General features: G+C 43.6%; 1 protein-coding gene across 1 annotated transcript; it reads right to left on the bottom strand.

Moving 5' to 3' along the window:
* Positions 1 to 789: 789 nt before the first annotated feature.
* On the bottom strand, positions 790 to 23,172 carry nuak1b (NUAK family, SNF1-like kinase, 1b). Its single transcript, XM_061721081.1, has 7 exons — positions 21,897 to 23,172; positions 15,727 to 15,847; positions 9,451 to 9,602; positions 8,187 to 8,252; positions 7,960 to 8,079; positions 6,351 to 6,483; positions 790 to 5,267 (listed from the first exon to the last, which is right to left on the bottom strand). Exons 1-7 carry the CDS (start codon positions 22,170 to 22,172, stop codon positions 4,174 to 4,176), a joined length of 1,962 nt encoding a protein of 653 aa, XP_061577065.1. The 5' UTR covers positions 22,173 to 23,172; the 3' UTR covers positions 790 to 4,173.
* Positions 23,173 to 23,227: the final 55 nt, after the last annotated feature.

Genomic DNA, 23,227 nt, shown 5'->3' with positions numbered 1-23,227 from the left:
TTCTCTACATTTAAGATTAGAAGATTAAAATGTTCCTTTTTGATAAAGCTTATAGTTAGGGCCAGCACAGGCAATCCTAAGCCGACACTTTAGTGGTGCTTTTTTGAGGGCTGGTAGACGTCCTGTGATACATTCAGCACTTGTCCTCAAATTCATCTTCTTAGTTTCCATATATGTATTTGCCATTACTGCTGTCAGTAACTTTGTTTCTCTTTGTAGTTCACATAGCACATGTATCCCTTTTCTTGTGTTTCTTGTGTATGTTTGTCTTTTTCTTGTCCCCTTACACCCATAACCAGGTGACCAGGTGAGTAAACAGGTGAGTCCAAATGGACTCCTCCCCCTTCTCTTGTTCTGATGGAGGGGCTTTCTTTTAAAAACACAATTTTTACTTTCCAATGTTGCCCACTGAACTGACTCCAAAGAATGTGCACTTGTTTTTTGTTGAAGAGCTGACGTCATATGAATACAGCTGTAGTGAATATGATCAAATTGAAAGAATTGGGTTCTAATGAATTGAATGTAATTGAAATAAAATTGAACTGAACTGGAATGTATTTAATTGGACTTGTATTGAACCCATTTACTTTCTCTGTTAAGTGTTCTGAGCTGACTTTTGTTGTGAGTTTGCGCTGTATAACTTAACTGAATGGAATTTAAATGGAATTAAATCTGCTGCATGTTTATAGACGTTTTTCCATGTCTGCTTTCGGGGAATGTCCTAACTACGTTACGCAACTTTGAAAAAGGACAAGACAAAAACATAAAAAAGAAAAAAAAAACACGCACTTAAACTTTTCAAGATCCATTTATTCATCTTGATACAGTACTACAGGGGCATTGTGTTGACCTGAATGATGAATTAAGACATTTTACATGATTTCAGAGACTTTTCTCGACTTCTTGCTCCTAAGACGCTTGACACCGCCTCCCTCATTGAGATGATACCACTCTGTTTGAGACATAATATTGTGTGCAGTGCATCCTGAACTCAACGAACAGGCCAAAGCACGCAAAGCAAGGACACAGAGTACTTGAAAATAATTTTAAATGGCTTGATCAATAAATACAGGTATAAAAAAAAACACTTATAATGATAATCTTCATTATCAAAAAAAATAAAATAATTAAAGATACCAAAGCCACGCAACTTAATCAAATCTTGGCAGTCCAGGATCACCCACAGACAATACAATAAAATAAAAACTGTAATAAGCTGTAACAAAAATAATACTTAAATAACATAATAATACTAATTTATTATTATTGTCATAACAAAATCCAGTCAAGTTTTCCTATGATTAGACTTTCTGCTAACTAACAGATATGCACCAGTTATTTCCAGGTTGGCAAAGTAGATTCTTGATATTTGTTTATTTATGTTTCTGTTGGTATATGTTCTACCATTTTTGGCCTCCCCTACTTTGGTAGATGAGGATAAATAATTTTCTTTGGGTCAGCTGCTAAGACATTAGACCAAATACTTTTATTTTTTTTAAATCAAATCAGGACTTAAATCTGTAAAATATTGTTTATTTGTTTGCCATTTCAAGGTGGTCTGACCCTCAGATGTACCACAACAGCAAGATATGAGATTAAACTAATTCCATATCAGATTCGTCTGTTTTTAGAGAAAAATTCAAATACTTCAAGGAAGGAAGTATTTTACGCCATACATAAAGTAATATAACATTTCTTATATTTTGTAAAATCAAAAACAGAAGCATAATAAAACAAAATACTAACATAGTATAATTTTCTCACTGTAAATCCAGTTGACAATAAAATGCAATAAAAAAAGGCAATAAAATGCAGTATAATACGCTGTGGGTCTTTCATTCGACTCCATACCCAGGACCTTATCATCACATGAGCTGACCTCCCAAAACATTCAACTCGGGATATTCTCCTTTGGGTCATTTACTGAATGCTTTTCCATCCACATCACTCGACACTGTGGATGAGGTCAGTCACTCTTCGAGTTTTTGTTTTGTTTTGTGTGTATGTGTAAGTGTGTGCATGTGTGTGTGTGTATACCCTTTCTAAGACCATACATCACACACGGGCCCTCTAAACAAGCTGTATCAACAACCTCCAGCATCTAAAAAAAAAAAATATATATATATATATATATATATATATATATATATATATATATAAGAAGAAGGAAAAATAAACCAAACATGAGGTAAAGCCACTGTGGGGATGATTTCATTCACCAATGAGGATTTCCATTCAATGAAAAATCCAATACACTTGCGTGAGTCCCCAACCTAGCCCTTCCCCTGAATCATGTCAAAGTCTCATTACATCTTTGGTACAAAACAAAAACCTCCCATCTACTCCTTCTACTCACTTTCTGTACTTTCACTATCAACATTACAAATCCTTCGCCAAATAAACCTCGCACCCTGACTTTCTCTGCATTTGCCGGGAAAGTCCTCTCCATCTCCACACCGGATCTCTCTTTCACACACTTCTTTTTTCCCTGTAGCCACAAATCTCTACACACTTCCTCCCTTTTGCGCTCAGATAAAAACAATAGCTGGCTAATTGTGCCGGGCTGACACAACAAACTGGTACACACACAGCTGGGGGGGCTGAAAGTGGACCGCAGATCCCACCTGTGCTGAGTCGGGTCGGTCGGGGCTGATAACAAATCTCTAGCACAAACATGTCTCCAGCTTCGGTCTGAGGAATTTGCTGTGTCATCAGCAACCTAAAACAAACCACCTTACTCGGCTTTTTCAAAGAGCTGTGGGTAAAATATTAACTCGTCTAACAATGGAAAATACTTTACATGTCTTTGGTTGAGGAAAAAAAAAAAAAAAAAAAAAGATGAAATAAAGCTGCATCTCTTACTAACATCAAGGCTAAAAGAGCCAGGCACATTCCAGGACTGTGAGGTGGTGTCTGCGCCATCTCCCGTCACAAGGTGTCCCACAAGGTGAGCCCCTCCAGACCTCTCGTGCAGCCAGCAAAAGTGTTCAAACAAGTCTAAACTGCTGACAAACCAAACTATGGGCTTAAGCACTAACAAAGAACACAAAGAAAGGTTCTTTTTCCCAAGGTGGCCCGCATAAACAAGCATACTGATGTGTGATTGTATACGTGAAAGGAACAAGGGTAGAGTGTTTAAACTTGACAGCTTTAGATTGACATTTAAACCTTGAAAACAAGTCAAGTTTCATCAGCTGTGATCTGAAGGCCCTGGGATTCTCCACATTCACAAATAACATTTTAAAAACAAAAAGCACTACTGGTGACAGGATGATCTGGCTTTCCCCCCTCTATTTTAAGGAAATGACATACATAATTTATGGTGTGAATTAAAAAAAAAAGGCACTTTCTACATGTTCCCTAGTATCACACATTAAATGGGACATAAACTTTAAGAAACATCTGCCAAGGTATATGTATATGCACAGACATAGTTGTGTGCACATACATATATATGTATGTATGTGTAGATCAGTAGAATTATATATGTCAGTTCCACACAAAGAGTTGGACCAAATGAGCCTCAGAGTCTTCCAGTAATAGCCAGCACCCTCCAGTTTTGCACTAAAACTGCACTAAAGCTACAAAATATTAATAAATAATCAGTAATGGGTTTTTTTTTTTCTTCTTTACTTTTGGAACAACACCCTGGTTTGTTTCTTCTTTTGAAGGAAGTAAATGTCACAAAAGCATGTGCTCCGTGTGAGTTTTAAGGTGCTTTTGTAAACTGGTGTTTGAAATGGGCGGTGTGCGAGGAGAGCCGACCAGTTTCTGGTTTCTGTGTTTGTGGTTCTAACTTGCCGTCTTTGCCGAATATGTAAACATGTTGAACGCAGCACGGTCTACGGGCGGGCAGAGAAAGCAGACTGGGTGGCATTCTCTCGTGCCAGCGCCGTAACCTCTCCCGTCCGCCAATCCTTAACTGAATTTCCTCTGGTGAGAGAAATGCACCTGAGTGTTTACATCTGTGTGTGCATGTGTCTGAGTGTAAGATGTATCTCTTCCATCTAGGTTTCAGCCCCGCTTTGCAAAGCCACAGCCACCTAGAGGCATATCCCAGCAACGTACTGTTCGTTAAAGGCAGGCACGCACACACACACATACAAACACACACACACACACACAGTCATGTTTGAATCCCTCTGCTTCTTCTCCGTCTCTGCCGCCCGTCTGTTAGGTGAGGTTGCTGCTGATGTCCAGGGCTTGCTGGTAAACCTGAGTCATGTCCTCCAGATCCCCCAGCAAGGAGAAGCTGCCGTTGTCCCCCGGGGAGCCTTTCGTTTTGGACCCGAGGTTGAACTTGGGTCCCTGGAGAGGTGGGGCTGCCTGGAAGCCCTTGAAGTTGGAAAGATGCAGCAGGTTTTCAGCTGAGACGCAGGCCCTGATGTTTGTGTGGAGGTGTGGGGTGGAGGGATGCCACTCGGCCCCGCCTAGGGAGCCTGGCGACAGGGACAGGACGGAGCTGTCCTCCCCTACGATGCTGGAGGGCCGGCTTTGACTCCGGGACAGGCCCGAGTCGGCCGGGGGAGGAGGCTCCCCGAGGACCGCTGCCACGGCGGATGATGAGGGCGGCCCGCTGTAGGTGGAGTACTTGCCATTGCGCTTTAATATGCCCTTTCTCCCCATCGCTCTTTTAGGTGGGGACGACGCTACCAGAGACATGCTAGCGCCTCCTAAAAGCTCGGAGGACTCGCTGCGCTCTGGGGAAGAATAGTACCCTGATTCCCGTTGTTGGTTGTTTTTCAAGATGCCTTTCTTAGGTAGAGAGGGCACCATCTTAGCTGGTGAACCACCTGCAAGAGGCGCCTCTTCTTCCTCCCGTTCTGGGCTCGACGCCTCTTCTCCACCATCTGCTTGTTGAGGCAGCGCTGCTTGACCCAGCTCTACTTCGTCAAGACTCGCAGACTGCTGATCCTCTGCGACCCTGGTCTTTAAGATGCCCTTGGGCCTCTTCAAACCGGGCTTGTCTTCAGCTCCGCTCTGGGACTGCCCTGCCTCTACATTTTCCTTCTTCGACTTTTTGGGCCTCTGGCGCAGCATCTGGGGCGCTGCCACGACTTTGGCTCCGTTGCCGCGGGGCTCTGTGCGGTTCTGCCAGTCGATGAAACGGGCCAGCATGGGCGAGCCTCCGTGGTCTCGTTGGGTCTCACAGTCACACACGCTGTTCTTCCAGCCCCAGTTCACCCACCAGTGATTGGCTATGTCCTCCACTGTGGCTCGGCGCTCGGGGTTCACCATCAGCATCCATCGGATCAGTCCACGGGCGTCTAACGGTAAACAGAACAATCTTATGAGATGCCATGTGATTTTTACAACAAGGCAAGCTTATTAGACCCTCCAGGAATCCGAGATTCCGTGATCGCGGAATTTTTCGCGGATTTCACGGCTGTCCGTGGATTTACAGACCTTCCGTGGATTTCAATGTCTGGTGCAGAAAAATCACTTTTACTGGGGTTAATATTGCATATGTCTGCGCTGAATATGCGAATTATGCGGGGCTCGCTTGATTTCACCGCATCATCGCCGCACATTTTCGCATAAAGTTTGGAAAAAGGGGGAAGTGTTGTGAGTGACATGTCGGGACGCCCGGTCGCGACGTGCGGGACCCGCCCAGGACCTCCGCACCCCTCGCAGAAACCGCCACCCCCCAAACAGCAGCTCTCACCCGCGGGGGTGAGAGGAAAAAGAGAGTGCCGTCTCCGCGGCTGCCGGGGGACTCAAGATCCGCGCTGACCGCGTACCACTGCGCCTGCGAGGGCCGGCGGAGGCGGAGCTCCCATCCACTTGGGGGATCTTGGCGGCGGACGCGTGGGGTGACGGAGCTCATGCTCGTCCCCTCGTCGCGCCGGTGCGCCCGGCAATCACCCGAGCACTGAGCCGCGGGCTGGAGGGAGAGAGACGGCCGGCCCCCGGGCTGCAACCGCCCCTCTCCTCTCCTCTCCACCCGCACTCTCCTTTTTTTTTTCCGCCTACGACCTCAGATCAGACGAGACAGCCCGCTGAATTTAAGAGGGAAGAGCTCAGCGCCGAATCCGCAACTTCCTGCATATTTCGCATATTTTGCAACTTTCCGCATATTCCACGACTTCCCACATATTCCGCAATTTCACCGCATAAAAGCACATAAAAAACCCGCACATTTAATCGCATAATCAATGATTTTAGCCCGCAGAATCAAGGATTTTAGCCCGCGGAATCAAGGATTTTAGCCCGCAGAATCAAGGATTTTAGCCCGCAGAATCAAGGATTTTTGCCCGCGTTTTTCTGGAGGGTCTAGCTTATGGTACTTTTCAGTTCAGGTGTTTCTGTCCAGGATGACCAGAACCACGAAGCACAGGTTCATATCGTACCTGAGGACTGAGTGGGCTCTTTGTATTCGCCATTGCTGATCTGGCGAATGAGGCTCTTGTGGTCGCCTCCATCAAACGGCATGGTTCCATACACCAGCGTATACAGCAGCACCCCGAGAGCCCAGCTGTCCACCTGAGGGAAACAAAAAAAACTGGTCACCAACCTGCTCATTTAGTGAGAACAAATGCCATCTTGGAGAGACATAATTCTGTACGTGAAAAGTTGAGGTTCTTATGCAACCTAAATGTGGTCTCGCAAAGCCCTGTTTTGATTAGTGAATCACGCCATTAAAATGTGGAATGAGCTCAGTTGTGCTCGACATCGGATTAGAGCCGGGTTCTGCTTCGGAGCTCACTTTGACATTAAGAAGCACTTGATCACATTTTTACAGACATCATACAAGAACCTCCCCCCCAGTTTCCCGGAGTGTCTCACACGTTTGTCAAAAGAAATGATGACAAATGACGGTAAAACGGTGGGAAATGTCTCCTTTCTGTAAAGATAAGCCACCCTTTCCCTCTCCTGCTCCGCCAGGCCGAAGCGAAGATCTTTCTGAGCTCCAGCTTAATGCAATGTGGCATTCTTGGAGGTTACATAAGGCTGTGTGTATGACCGCATTAGGAGGTGCCGAGCAACTGGAGGAGGCGGTGGGAGCGGAAGAGATTAATAAGAACAGAGGTGATAACAGAACTGTCATGTCGAGAGCTACGGACAGGTGAGATGTTCATGACCTGTCTGCGAATGTGCGCCAGAGAGAATTTGATGGATTGAGTGTGGATGGCTGAAAATGCATGGATGTCTTGAGGAATGTGTTTCTGACTGAGGGTAGATGAAGCTATGAGACAAAGAAAAGGAAGAGGAAATCAGATTAGAGCAGTTAAGGAGCTGGTGTACTTCCTTTAAGACTGGACCTGCCATTGGTCCATTCTGGAGGGCGAGACGAGGGCATGAACTATTGTTACGTTCTATTTTTTGCTGCCTGCATTTGCTGCAATTTGTGGTCTCACCCCACTACGATGCTTCTGTGATTTCAATAGTAATTGAACTGCTGTAGCTTTTAGCACCCTGCAGTAAATTATAGTGAATCACGCGAAAATTGAACGGTTGGATGTGAATATTTAAAAATGCAACTTTCTCTCCTTACATTGCCTCCGTTTTCTGCAACGGATGCACTTATAGAGCGCCATAAAGTGGTTTTGTGGCGACTTTAATGTTTTCTTTCTGTTGTTTTTTTTTTTTTTTTTTAAACCAAAACTATTTGGTCAGATGCAAATTTTGACTGTGAGTTCTCTTTGAGGTAGTGAAGTTGATTCCAATCCCCGTTTAGCTAAAGAGAAAGTGAGCAAATACTTCTCTTCAGTTCTTTACTTCAAAGGACCCGAACTCTGTAGGAAGACAGTGTTCGCGCTGACCCACTGCGGAGTTGCAAGACAGATAATCCCATCAAAGAAACTCAAAATGAATACTATCCGCCACTTTGTGAATGAACCATAATCACCCACGAGATAAAAATGACAATAACCGTATGACAAATATGTGAGATTCACACCAAAATAGGCAATTAAGCTGAACGTTGCCTTTGGCACAGTTTGATACCGTGATTCTCACCTCGGGGCCTCGGTACGGTCTTCCATTGACGATCTCCGGTGAAGCGTAGAGCGGGCTGCCACAGAAGGTTTGCAGCAGCTTGTCTTTATGATAGAGGTTGGACAGCCCGAAGTCAGCAATCTGTGGAAACGAGGGTACATGAACCACACCACTGTTAATCCCTCTTACTTCAGTCAAATAATGTAGTCTGATGGATAAATAAAACCACAGATTAAGGGAAAAGTCACCTTAATATTACAGTTTTCATCAAGTAGCACGTTTTCCAGTTTCAGATCCCTGTGCACCACTCCATTCTGCAAATCAGGGAAGAGGAGAACAATTGGTCCATGTATCCATCACTTCATTTTTCATGAACAGCCCGATGCATTGCATAATGATTTATTGGAGCAATGGTACCTTTGGGGCAAAGCAAGCTATCTTTCTCTCTGGGGAAATCAATCCGGCCTGTTTTTCTAGCAGCGTTTAATTGTTCTCGCCTCCTCTTGGGTCTTTACGCTGACATCTGCTGTGATTTTTCTCTTTAAACCGACTCACATGTGCCACATAAACATTAGCCTGTAATTACCACCTTGTATGAATGATGTATTCACAGCATTTCTGGATTAAAACACAACTCTGCTGTTGATTTATGTTTTTCTTTCTTTTTTTGTTTGTTTGTTTGTTTTAACATCTAGGGATGAACATGTGGTATGCAGATGGACGGAACCCGGCTCAGTGCGAGGGAGTGACTTCATCTGCCAGCCTCCTGCCGGCTCGCACCGCTCGGGCATGGCATCTCAGATTGGTTATTGTCTGGTACGGAGCTCAGTTTCACATGACTCTGATTGGTGGGTGCAAGGAAGAAGCGGTTTGCTTGCTTTGCTTGTGTCAGTGACTCACACGACCCCACCCAGCGGGAGGCTGCGCTCGGTGGTGATGATTCATCATGTAGGGCTGTCTGGGACTCTCCTATCTGAGGACGGTGACATCATCCCTATCTGCAGTTGGGAACGGTTACGACATGAGGGACCATATATACAAGCCCGGCCACCTTTCAGTTTTCATTGAGTTAGTGTGGTATGTGGGTTGGCACGGGTGTGGCCAGAGCTTAAATCTCCGGGGAAGAGTCCGGGGGGAGGGTTTGAGGGGTTATCTAGGGACATACATCACTGGGTATGAGCACAGAATTAATGTGGGGCCTGTTTACGGCACTGCACTGTAATCAGAGCAGAAGTCTGAATTAAACGGGCCTGTGTTCCCTTTTCCCTTCAGAAAACAGATGAGTCTTTAACACCAGCACGCCAAGAGAAGCATGCTGGGCAAGGCCTGCAGATTAACAGGCTATATGGCTGACTCTGTGTGTTGCATGGTTTATGTTACAATAAACCTGGAAAAGGAGACCTGAATGTGCGTGAGAGAGATAAAAAAAAAAAAAAAAAGTCCCGTAATTTGACCAATAAATGAAAGTTTTGTGTTTCTCTCCGTACAAAGCTGGGGACTGTTATGTCTCACCTTGTGGCAGTGGTGCACAGCAGAGACTATCTGTCTGAAGAAGTGTCGCGTTTCCCGCTCGCTCAGCCGCCGACGCTCGCTGATGTAGTCATACAGTTCCCCCTTGCTGGCATATTCCATCACAATCACGATCTTATCCTTGTTCTCAAACACTGTCAAATGATAAGAGAAATAATCGGAGTCAGAACTGCCTTCGTTGGACAGGTCGGCACACTCTAGAAGTTTACTTTCAGAGGAAATATATCGGAATTAAATCGTGACAGGGATCCAAGCACGATGTCTAAAGCCCTTCTGGGTTCCTTTTATCATGTTAAAAAACACAAAAAGCAGAATAAACATGGTTGTGTCATAGGAATAGCACACCAGCACACACTCCCATTAAGTTTTGAAGCAAGATGTCAAATTCCAGAGGAGGATATTATATCTCTACACTTCTCCCAGGGTTACATCATCAAACTCCACCTCGAGTCCCTGACTCCTGCACAACATTGCAGGGAGGGTCTGTCTGTTATCTCAATCAAGCCCATTCTTTAGGGGACTGAACAAATGAAGAGCAGACAGAGAAGAGCAAGCGCTGAGGAGAGAGAGGGAGTTAGAGTCGCATACAGATGTTCAAAATAGGGTTTTTGAACACAAGCGCATTTCAGTTTCACATGGTTTTCTGAACATACTCCTTAACTCCCAGCCTGACTCCGGGGCCTAAAAAAAATGTGACAATGCATTCATTTGGGTTTACCTTTCAACTAAGCGACTGACTTCATATTGCACTGCCTAAAACAAGGTTATTAGGTTTCATTCTGGATTTTAGATCAGACATTATTTCTCCCAGTCTAACAGTGCCACTTGTGTTGTGATGGGGACTTGTTTCACGTCTGCATCTGGTAACCATTGGTTTTAACATTATTACGCTTGTATTTCTGTACTTCATTACTGTCCAACTGCGACTCATCAAACATATAATTCTGTGTCAGTTTTTAGCTTTCTGGTGTGTAATTTCAGTTTTTCAGTTTGGCAGCAAACTTCACCGTGGCATGAGGGGAATGACAGTGGTTAGGCAGAGAAGAAAAGGAAAGAAAGAGGAGGGAAAAAAGGCAAAGCAAATACTGAGGAGATGACAACACAGTCTGCCATGTTGCTACGTATTGTCCATGTTGATTTTCCCACACAGCAGGGTCACCGGGGGTGAAAGCTTCTACTTTCTACACCCTTGAGTGAGCACCTTCATAGTCTGTCACACTACTTTCCTCAAAGCTCTCCCTCTTTCTCTCCCAGGGCCCTTTTTAAAGATATAATCCTCTACAAAAACACACAGTTGCTGAGTGATGGTAATGCTCCCTGATTGTGACTGTCTCGCTGCTTGGGAAATAGCAGACAGAATGTGAGCCAAAGATTCTGGGGTTCAGAGCAAAAATCCAGCCCTCTGATTGGTGGAAAAAGTGGCGACCTGGGGTGACATTCGCACTGATCCTTGATGGGTTCGTGCTTGAAGAGCCAATTCTCAGCTTGTACTCCCATTTACCTTTAACCCCTGGTGGTGAAGTAATTACCTGGCTTACATAAGTTGGGTTAGTTACGGCCCGGTGGGTAAACCAGCCACCACTACAGCCTCCCGGTCCCTCGGTGGGCTTTGTTCACAGGTCAGCCTTTCTCATCTGACTAATTAACACCTATTGTCCTACTGCCTACACTGATGATAGACTGCTGTTACACGCTTCAAGCCAAATCACGGTTTCCACGTCTGCTTGTGTGCCAGGCCTTTGTGATAAAAAGGTCCACCAGGTCCCAACGCAGCCACCTGTAAGCAGATGGCAACTGCGTGGGAGGAGATCTGCATAGGTTAAAGGCCCCAACTAGGCCTGTGTTGAAAAAATCGATTTCCCAATTCTAAATCGATTCTCATATTAGTTCCTAAAAATCGATTCATATGTCTAAAGATCGATTTTTTTTTAATTTTTTTTCTTCTTTTATTTATTTATGTATTTTTTTTTCATCATTACATTACAACTTTTGGTAATTTTTTTGTTTATCCCCAAAAAAGGAATGTTTTGTTGGAAACAAAAATAACTGGTGCCATGTTTTTGCCTTTAAATATGTTTAAAGGTATGAAAACATTAAAGTGTTAGGTTATAATTGCATAAATTGTCTATATTTCATTACTTTATATACTGTCTTGGGGTTACATTTGCAGAAAAATGCTAAAAACCAAATGCTCAAAAATTAAAAACCAAAATAGACCGAAAATGGAACAAATAAAAACGGAATGTGGGAAAAAATAAAACCGATTTCATACATCTCTGTTTGCTGCCCTGGATCTGTTTGGTAATTCTGACCCACATGATGTTTCTGAAAGCAGTTCTATCAGCATTCTGGGAGTTTATTGGTCCTTACAGCATCATTAGCTGCAAATACTTGCTGTTGAATCTCAATATAAGACTAGTATTAATATGTTTCAGAACTACAGTCATATAATTCATGCAACAGTTCAAAAAACAGTTTTAATAACACTAACCCAAATCAATATCGGAATCAAATTGAATCGGATCGAATCAAATCTTGATAATCGATTCTGAATCTTAAGAATCGGAATCAAATCGATTCTTGAATTAAATGAAACAACATGGACACTTGTTTTAAGGAGAGACTTTGCAAGGGAATAGCCTGTAATCCACAGGTCCGCTATGTAATATAGACCGATTACACACCCTTTCATGGGTAGCTTTAGTGCAAATTACTTAAAACGTAGGAGGAATACATCCGCATGCATTCTTTATTCTGGGTAACTCTTGGTTATTTAAAGAATCGCCCCTATTTTTACACAATAGGACCAATAATTATTTGACTTTCTTTTCTTCTTTACTGGCTTCTTGCTCCTTTACTTAACCACCACTAGAGCTGCAGCTTCAAAAAGGAACAGAACCACAACTGAAAGTGAAAACGAATTTCAGCAACACAACACTCTGTCATCAGACAGTTTGACCAAAGTTGACTTTGGTTTTTCTCCTCGCTTTGTGGGGGTTTTTTTGTTCTTGTTTTAGCTAAGAAAAAGCAGTTGAAGCTGAAGTATATCAACTGCAAACTGCACTACAAGGATTCATATGTCCAAGCGTGCACGAGCAGCCTGCCCACCTGCCACAGCACCACGCAGGAAAGCTCAGACACACCAGAATCTTGCAGCCGTGTACATCGTAAATACCTGTTTTCTTCTTTAAAAAGTAGATATTCAAACCAAAACGTCTCTGTGTATGACTTATTTAACTGAAAATGTTTGAGGTGCCTCACTGAACACGTCCTATGTTTGCTGCCAGAAGCCGATATTGATTTTACTTTGCTTCTTAGTTAGTTTATTAAACGTTTTATAGTGTAATTTTCACATTAATAATATGTGTGCTTTAAGTTTTTAACGTTTAGAGCTATGTGCGGAAAAGACAGAAGCAAAGAGGAAGAAACAAGCAATTTTTCCAGAACTAACATCAGATTTGAGGAGACCCTTTTGGGGTAAAATGAATATACATAAACAACACAAAGGTTGCCATGGTAGTGTAAACGTTACTGAAACTAGCAAAAAAAAAAGTGCCTCAGTCAGCGTCAGTTCAGCATTAAGTTCAGAAGCAGGGCGGTTTTGTCAAAGTATAACACAATCCAGATGCCAGCACCTGTAAAGCTTATTAAATATCCTGTTATACTTTAGTTTTTCATTAAATACATTCCTTAAGACATTTCCGTAACTTGGGGTGGCCTGATTGCTGCTGTATCATCACATGTTTCATAAAAACAAGAAAATGGATTCAATTTCTGTATCAGCAGTAAAAAAGCCAATCCTTTTCCGCCCCAAAACCCTATCTAGTCCTCAGCTTAGCTTTAGTTTAGTTTAGCTTTTTCGTCCGTCTCTACATACACAAAAAAGGTAGACACGTTTTTTTTTTTTTTCTGAAAAGGAAAGCTCCTCTGCATATTAATTACATGAGATAGCGAAATCTGCTAAATGAAGCTTTTAAATGCCCCACACAGCATGCTGACAGATGCAGAAATGTGAGGGAGTGGTAAAAATCAATCTTCACGCACACATCTGGTTCAGCTTTGCTTTACACAAGGCAGTTAGCAGGGGCTGTTGAAGAGGGTGTTGTCGGATATACAAATCTCCGGGCCTCCTATATGTCTCTAAGCAAGGCTGGGCGGAGGCCAGGCCACAACAGTAGACGCAGAGTTTGAGGGGAGAAAAAAACTAAAAGAAAGAGCAATGAGTTTAGCTGAGTTTGTTGGTGGAGCTGAATGTTTGGAAAGGAAGACGACACATACAGGGACCCCCCCCACCCCCAACACACACACACACACACACACACACTAGGGATGGGCAGTATGGACTAAAAAATGTATCACAATAATTTCTGGCATTTATCCCGATAACGATAAAAATGACGATAAAAAAAAATCCAAAAGGAATCAATCTTTCTTTCTTTCTTTCTTTCTTTCTTTCTTTCTTTCACGCTCATTTCTTTCTTTCTTTCTTTCAGGCTCATTTCTTTCTTTCTTTCTTTCTTTCTGGCTCATTTCTTTCTTTCTTTCTTTCTTTCAGGCTCATTTCTTTCTTTCTTTCTTTCCTTCCTTCTTTCTTTCAGGCTCATTTCTTTCTTTCTTTCTTTCTTTCTTTCTTTCCTTCCTTCTTTCTTTCTTTCTTTCAGGCTCATTTCTTTCTTTCTTTCTTTCCTTCTTTATGTCTTTCAGGCTCATTTCTTTCTTTCTGTCTTTTTTTCTCATTTCCTCAATTTATCGTTTTTATCGTGAGATGACAAATTCTTACCGTGGGGAATTTTTATGACGGTTTATCGTGAACGGTAAAATATCGCCCATTCCTAACACACACACACACACACACACACACACACACACACACACACACACACACACACACACACACACACACACACACACACACACACACACACACACACACACACACACACACACACACACACACACACACACACACACACACACACACACACACACACACACACACACACACACACACACACACACACACACACACACACACACACACACGCCGGCTCGCTGGAGTTTCTGAAGCCAGAGGTTCTTTTAATCATTCTCTCAGAAATCATATAAAACTCAGCTGCACCTCAGGCCCCCTGCAGACTATTGGCACATCCCCATGACAAATAGTTATGTCTGTTTAAAAACACATCGTTGATAAAGATCCAAGGATTTTTTTAAATTGAACAAAGTACAGTGGGTAAGCCAGTTTGGGCAGTGGCACGCAGCCTGCTGCCTTTGTGCCAGGGCAGCTATCCTGCAAAGACCGCGAAACTGCTGCTTTACAGACACACACAGAAAAATACTCACCAGTCACAAATGATATAAACCCAATAACTCTGCCGAGCCTTGTGACCTTACGTAAACATGGGCCAGACTACATTGTAATGGATGATTAATTGCAAGATGTGCTTTGGAAATTCAATGGGAATTGTTCCGTCATCATGGTCAGAACTGATTGTGATCCGTTTCCCCCCGCTGAGCTTAAGGTCAATTTAAAGGGCTCATCAAGTAAAAGGAGGTCCCGGGGAATAAATGTGCGCGATGTCTGATCCGGAGCTGAACTTTCATCCCTAGAGAGTTGCTGCCTGGGGTAAAATGAGGTTGCCATTGCTCGGGGGGAAAACCTATGGCCATTCCTCCCACCGCACAGCGCTGGACTAGAGTCAGACAGGGTGCACGCCTGGGTGACTGAGGTCAATCTAGAGTCCCAAATCACATACATACACACACAACTGTGCAAAGAGGTAGGAGGATTGACTGCAAATGCACACGTGCACAAGTACAGTCTGGTTTCCAGCTGCAGTTGTCTGTAAGCACCAGCAGATGTCTGGCTCTGAGATCAAGACCGGAGAAGACAAGCGATGGGATCTCTTTAGATGTGGGAGAGGCAATCCCTTAGAAAAATCCTCCTTCTTATAAACACAAACTCTCAGCACACACATGGACGCAGACGTTCAGAGAGATCAAGACACACATGGTCAAAGTCGTCCTGACTTTTACTGGCCGAGGCAGCCAGACAGAGAAGATGAATAACATCCCAGAGATTTAGCCCAGGGCTTTTTAGGACATCTGCATATCATAATCCAACAGTCCTGCAGCTCGGCCACGAGTGCTACATGAAATGGAGGAAGGGAGGACGTGTGGGTTTTTGTGAATGTGCGTTCAAGTGGGACAATTGTGTATAATTTGTAACAGGGAGCGAGCGTACTTCCGGACTCTCACCTTCATATATAGAGATAATGTGTGGGTGGCGAAGGGACGACATGATCTCAATCTCTCGGCGGATGTGCACCATGTCCTGCTCATCCTTGATCTTCTCCTTCCGGATTGATTTAATAGCCACCTGGAAACAGACAGAAAACACTTCCATCAGATGATTTACAGCAGCTCAGAACTGACATTTCTGCTGGCTGCCATCCTGTGTGAAGGCTTAAAAACGCGTTTCCCTTTCTCTTTTTTTCTCCATATAAACATGTTGATTTATTTTTGGAAAGGTGAACGGCCAAATAAAACTGCTAAGTAAGACAAGACCTTTAAGTCACATGTGTGATCTTATCTGTGAACTTTAACTTTTACATAGCTCTTGCACAAAACATGCAGTACAGCACAGCATGTGATGTCTGTCAGTCTCAGTAAAAACATGCAAGTCAAAGTCCCCGGTGCCTTTCTAACAGACACACTCCAGCTCAGACTCGCATGGGTTTCCTTAGCAACCATGCACTCCATCGGGGAGCTACAGTTGATTAGCTGTTATCTTTATCACCCATTTACTACTCCATGTACAATGAAATAGAAAAATGTGCAGTTTCATGACTAAACCTACGCTAACGCTCCATAATTCTTTGCTCTAAATCCAAAAATGTATTTATAAAGACAATGCTATGGTTTTGATCAAGTATAATGTCTGTGAAGATTCTCAGTCATCCAGGTTATTGTAATAATAAAAAAAATCAAAAAAAACTAAGAGCTCTCTGGAGGTGAGAAATCCTTGTTAATCAGAGATGTAACACTTTTCAAAAACCACCGTGTTAAGCCCTCTGGAGATAAAATGCGAGAAGGCTAATATAGGGTGTTTGAATCTTCAAGATGAAGCTCCAGACGAAGTCTACCTCAGACTGTTATTAGCTTTCAAGGAATGTGGTTGTAAAAATGATTCACCTAAATGTCTGGCTGATAACTGTTCTACGGCAGGAGTTCGCAGATCCCAAAGGGTACCGCGGTTCATCTGCTAAGGACAAAATAATATCTGCTTAAATATAGATTATCTGTGACACTTTTATGATAGCCTCAGTAGAAAAGTCACCGGATACAGGAAAGTCAGCAGGCTTCGCCTTCTGGACACAATCAGTATCTCCCCAGCAGTCTATGGCAATCCAGACAAATGCTGCTAAGACCATTAAGTCAGCATCGCAGTGGAGGAGGACCTGAACGACAAAACCAATATTCTCATCCACAGAACTACTGAGGATTATGCGCCTCAAGATTTAATAAGGGTGAGCGAGGTGTGGAGTCCCTGGAGATGAGAAGGTTTCTCCATAAATCCCACTGAGTCTATTAACCTACACGGATAGAAAAATCCTTGAGAAGACACCGAACGCAGCCCCGTGTCTTACTTTTTAATCATTTTGATTAAGAACAGCTAATGGCTTCATTTGCAGCAGCCTGCAAAGCTGCCCTGCTGGGAGTTTAATAGGGGAGTCGGGACAATGAGCAGAGATTGAGGAAGCAATTCAGACTTCTTGCATTACTTTGTGCAGATTCAACAGTTACAAACAACATCTGATTCGATGATTTTTCATTGTCATGGCAGTGTTACTAGCTGGATGTATTCAAACCACTAGCCTATGCACTAACTCCATAAATTAGAGGTTAGCGACCTTCTCTAAATAAACCAATTGAGAGTATGCAGGCTAGCACATCGCTCTAATTGTAGCCTAAACATTCTGGATCGAGTCCTCGGTTTCCTTTTGATCAGGCCAGTGTGGAGTCTGTTCACTCTGAATGCTGTTAGTTTAAACTTTTGTCCTCTCCTTGCTAAGCTGAAACCTTTGGAGGAGCCCAGCTTTATTCCATGCAGCAGAAACCACAAGCGGTAGCAAGTGCCAAGCTAATTACCATGTACATCAATAAAAATAACCCCAAACCGGAATAGGCCCCTTCCAAAGCATGCCTTGATTGCACAGAATTTACAGAAACGATCCTATAATAAACAAGCCGGTGGATTTACATGCTGTGTTCATAATTAGTATAAGTTGTTTGTGTCTTTGGACTGACGTTTTCCTTTTCCTCATCAGAATTGTCGAAACTTTATTGCCGATCTCTGAAATGTAAGTAAGATTTTGGACTTTACTGGTGAAGCAGAAGGACTGAATTAACTTCTTATGTTACAAATTAATTATGGCGAATTAGCACACAAAGACAAGTCAAATCTCTGTACGACTGCTCCGGGGGTTTTTTGTTGTTTTTTTTTCTTCTCCGAGAATAACATAGATCAATCTTTAACAGCCATTTTAAGTTAACTTGTTGAATGGGCCAGCTCTCCCACAGCGATTTGAGAAAATGCCAGGTATCTGTTTAGGTCTCCCTTTCCTTGACCCCGATGGATCATTATATAAGGCAGCAGACGAGCCACTTGCCAGCTGGCTTCGCTTGTCCTCAAGTGGATCCCTATTACAGTCGCTCACAGTAAACAGGGGCTACGTTACTGTCCAGGTACGCCGCAGCCTGGCTCTCAAAAAAGCTCATTTGGAGCGATCGTCCCTGCATCGCTTCAGTGGAGCCTAACATCGTCCAGTGCTTTCTCAGGCCATTATATGAGATGAGGTGCTCGTCACAAGCTGACCCGTCTCTGCATTGTTTAAAGACCACGCTCATCTGCTGTGTTGACTGTGTGTCTGACTCAGAGTTGCAGGGGAGAAGGAGAGAGCGTGAGTGGGACGAAGAGGCCTGCCACTTTTCCCGAGAACTTTATTCTTAAACACAGCCAGGAATCATAATACCTCATCAGCGGCACCACATATAGCAGAGGAATGTCAGTGTTTTTCCCTTCTATGTTTTTCCTCCCCATTGAAGCCATTGTTGGAGAATGATGTAATCTGGTGCTTTAAGATCACATTCATATGACTCTCTACCCCCTTCAACTGAGGCAGACCTCTGGTTGTGATGATAGTCTTCCCTTTTTTTTTCTTTGTGTGTGTCCTCCCGTCTGTGACTGTGAGAGATTCTCCATACAGGATATTAACCCTCCCCTCCTATCTCATTTCCAGCTGTGCACGGCCTTTCATGCGTCAGTGTCCATTTTAGGTCTACCTGTCACCACAACCTTTTCAGAGTACCGGTAACCTTTTAGATGTCATACAATATATGAAAACTCACACAATGTTATTTTATGTCTCTGACAGGAATGAGTGTCCAAATCCTCTGTAGTTGTGCACAAAACACAAGAATGTTACAAGAATGTCACATTCTCCCTTTATAATGTTGTTTTTCTTCACAGAGCTGCCAAACACCGCAGCATATGGCTACCCAGATTAAAAGAACCACTAGTTCTACTTAAAAACACACTTAATGTGTCGACATCTAATCAATCTTCCTCTAGAGCTGTCAGTTAATTCCGTCACAGGAACACTCACAATCACACGCACACTACTTCCTCCGTCTATCTCCCGCTATGCTTTTCTGATTGGGTTCGTGGAAAGGGCCAGGAAATGGCACATGGAGGCGAGACGACTGCATTACAGTCTCACCACACTGCTATATCTGGCATATGGACATAAGGGGCTTCCTCGGGGTCGGAGGTCAGGTAAACTCCGGGCGACACATTGACAGACTAATGCAGTCCTTGAGGTTGTTGTGCTCCGTTTGCAGTCTATAAAAGACACGTGAGTCGCTGTGTAAAGGTGGAAGACAGTCCTACTTTTCCTTGTTTTTTTACGAGCACAAAAGAAAATGTGTGTGTTCTAGTTTTAGGAATCTGGCTGGTCGTTAATTTGCATCGTTACAGATGTAGACCCTGTGGCAAAAATGTTTCTTATACGACAAAAGTGTTCCACGAATCTTCCAAAGCCAATCCCTCCAACCTGTCCAGGAAGTACGTTTTATGGTCAACTGAAGTTAAATACTTCAAAAGTGAGACAGTGTATGTACTCTCCCACCTATTGAGCATTTATTTTGCCAGGAGCTATGAAACTAAGAGGGAGACATTGTTGACCTGTACTGAGTTTCATGGAAAGTTCCATATGTCCTGCCAGAGTGGGAACATGGGTCATATTTTGCCACACATGAAAACATTTGGAGAGATGTGCAGGTCTGGAAGGACATAACGGCAGAGGGTGGGTTTACTCTGACGCACGGAGCTTATCACGCTAAATAAAGAAACAGAGAGCTGTTAGCCTACCTATTCAAAAGCACATCCATCCACACAACAACACATACAACTGAAAAAAAGTGTGGTACTGTTCATGGTTTTCAAGCATAGTGCAGAACTGTTAAATACATACATATATGTATATACACATACATAGAGAGAGAGAGAGAGAGAGAGAGAGAGAGAGAGAGAGAGAGAGAGAGAGAGAGAGAGAGAGAGAGCGAGAGAGCGAGAGAGAGACTCCACATATCAGAACCATTCATTGCTTTAAATATGCAGATAAGACCACAAGGGGGCTCTCAACCTAAACAAATGAGAGCTCAATGTGCAGTTTTGAGGAACTGAACAGTGACTGTTTTCATTTGCAGCTTCATGTCTTTTGCTTTTTGTGTTTTTATCGCAAATATTCAACTTTGTATTCTGAATATCTGAGGGGGTTTGGTTTTTTTTTATTTCAGCGATCTCAAAGTCACAATTCCTAAGTTTTCTCTTGCTAATCTGATTGTTCATAATGTCAGAAATTTCCCTTGCTAACCTGAGTTTAGGGAAGTTTGTGAGTTTATGAAGTCAGAAAAACTTTAGGTTGGCAAATTTGTGAGCTTTTAAAGTAAAGTTTGAAGTCAGAGAGGTTCATTCATTTTCCCATGGAATTTTCCCGCCATCATGCTTTGCAGTTGATTTTTTCATGAAATTACCCCAATATGCTGTTGGGCTGGCTCATGTACCGTCAGCACACTTTGCCTCAACCTTTAAGTTGAGATATTTTGATAGCTCAACTTAAGTATAAACTGGAGATTCAGAAATATCAGCTGTGTTCTTGAAATTGACTAGACTAAGGTAGCCCCACAGATTAGTGGGATTGAACTCCCATGTGCCCCCCCCCCCCAAAACATAATCTTTCATTGGGCAAAAACCTAGAAACCCTTCAAATCATCATTCAAATCGAGTCAAATTCTCTGTCTTATTTGACCTGACTTGGCCAATAAAGCTGATTCTGATTGTACATTTATCTCCATGTAGATTGTTAGACCTTAAAAACTCTGCACAAAAGTTTAGGCTACTCTATGTGTGCAGAATGCTACAGAGGGACTGGACTTTGGCCCTGGTTCTGGCGGAACTCCCAGCCCCTCACGATGACCTGGGCTGCACCAGAGCCGTATCCTTCTGTCAGCAGCCGAACTTGCACTCCAGCATCCGGTCGTGAGGCCCCGCACAGGACAAAAGCGTGTGCTGCACAACTCCCCGGCCCGTGGGTCTTTTTTCTTTTCTTTTTTTTTTCCCCTTCGTGGGGGGAATTCCCACCGGGGGCAGGATATGCATGCACGCGCCTCTGAGTAACACAACACTGCACAAAAAGTGTGTAATACAGGCTGCAACTAGTGGTGGGGAAAAAAAAATAAATCGATATTGCAATATATTGTTGCGCTCTCTGTTGCAATAAATAATCTATAAACTGACGGCAAATATCGATATTTTATTACAACACACATAATGGATTTTGTTCATGCACTTCAATTTGTCCAGCTGTACAGTGTTTACATTTACAAGCCTAGGAGGCAGTGAGGTACTATGCAAAATTAAGTTGCTTACTGACTTTTCAGTATTAAAAACAAAGCAGTGCACTGTCCTGGTTTATATAAAACATGTTAATAATGTTCATGCACTTCAATTTGTCCAGCTGTACAGTGTTTACATTTACACGCCTAGGAGGCAGTGAGGCTCTATACAAATGCACTTTCTTTGTACTGTACATTGTATGAAGTTTTGGCATTGAATAAAAGCATAACTACAGACGTTTTCCTTTTTTATGGGTATTTTTTCTTTTTCAGTCACATATATCGTGATATATCGATGAAATTTCATACAGTATATCGAATATCGTAGATATTATCGTTATCGTGGGCCACATATCGCCACAGTATTGAATCGTGAGTAACCCAAATCGTCCCACCCCTAAACAGAACACTGCACAAAAAGTGTGTAATACAGGCTGGTGTTTACGGCTCCTCGTCCCTGCAGGGCTCACCTCTCTGCCGGAGCGCCTCTCGATGGCCTTCTTCACTTTGCCGTAGGTGCCTCTCCCCAGCGTCTCCAGGAGCTCGTAGCGGTGTTTCAGGTTGTGCTTGTGGTGGTGTTTCTTCACGCCCGAGTTGCGCCGCCCGTCGCCGCCTGCGCGGTTCTCCTCAGGTGAGCCGGGGCCGGCAGGTGGAGCCGGAGCCGGGGCCGGGGCCGCAGCGGCGGGTCCGGGGGCCCCGGGACTCCCTGCCCCCCGGTGGTGGCCCGATAAATACGCCGTTTCCATCTCACTAAAACAATCCTATTTCTGTTAAATATTTTTAATCTACCTACTTAAAAAAAAAAACTATAATACAATACTTATAGGCCTACAAATAGTAATAATAAATAAATAAATTACATACAATAACACTAGTGATGTTATCACATGTGGAATCCAACATTTTCCAGATTGTCTTGGTTGATCAATTGCTTTTGATCAGTTGCGTTTTGCTATACATGTTGTTATCGCTATATAATCAATACTAATGGATTACTAACGGAGCAAACTGATTCATACTCCCCTATAGCTACGTAAAAAATTAATTATAGTGCCAATAATGTAATAAAATACAGCCTGTATTCAGATTTCGACAGCGCGCCGCATGTCGGAAAATGAACACACTTTCGCTTTAAAAGATATTGGCTATAATAAAAACACTATCCCATTTAAAAAAAAAAAAAAAAAAAAGGAGCCCATATAGGCTATATAGGCTGCATGCGTCTGATCTCCTCTCTCCTAAATTTGACAGTCAGGCGCGATCTATCTGCAGGTTATTGTATCTCGCCTCACATCATCTGTGGTCGCACAACGCTGCCAACATCACGAGAAAGGCGAAAAAGCTGCGACGAAACCGGCGTTCTGGGTGAAGATGACCCTCATGTTGTCCCCGGCCCAGGTGCGGCTGCTCATTCATCCCCGGGAGCGTGTGCGCGGCGCGTCCTGGAGCTGCGAGCGCGGCTCGGCGGGGCCGGTGCGCTGCGAGGGGACTCGGGCTGGAGCCGGCTCGGTGTGGGGACTGCCATGCTCGCTCCGGGAAGCCCCTTCTTCTGCTGCTTCGGTTCTAGCGTGGCCCTCCTTGCGCGACTCCTTCCCTTTCTTTCTTTCTTTCTCTCTCTCTCTGTCTGTCTGTCTGTCTGTCCTCGGCGTGAGGGGCTGCGGAGAAGGAATAGGAGATGATCCGAGGACGAAGGCGGAGTTTAGGCAGACCTCCTCCTTCCTTCCTCCTTCCTTCCTTGTCTCTTCTCTTCGCCTGCTCTCTTTTGTGCTCTCATCCCCCTTTCACCTCTGATATGAGTACC

This window comes from Cololabis saira, chromosome 5 (genome assembly GCF_033807715.1).
Source record: "Cololabis saira isolate AMF1-May2022 chromosome 5, fColSai1.1, whole genome shotgun sequence".
Classification (NCBI taxonomy): Eukaryota; Metazoa; Chordata; class Actinopteri; order Beloniformes; family Belonidae; genus Cololabis; species Cololabis saira.
The sequence above is the reverse complement of the archived record's forward strand: the minus strand, read 5'-3'. Positions and strand labels throughout refer to the sequence as shown.

Excerpts from the sequence above, each read along its gene's own strand:
- nuak1b (XM_061721081.1), bottom strand. The coding sequence starts at position 22,172 with ATGGAAACGGCGTATTTATCGGGCCACCACCGGGGGGCAGGGAGTCCC. Across the intron at positions 9,603-15,726 it reads CATTATCTCTATATATGAAG|TGTTTGAGAACAAGGATAAG; the intron begins GTGAGAGTCCGG and ends ATCATTTGACAG. Across the intron at positions 8,253-9,450 it reads CTGTGCACCACTGCCACAAG|AATGGAGTGGTGCACAGGGA; the intron begins GTGAGACATAAC and ends CCTGATTTGCAG.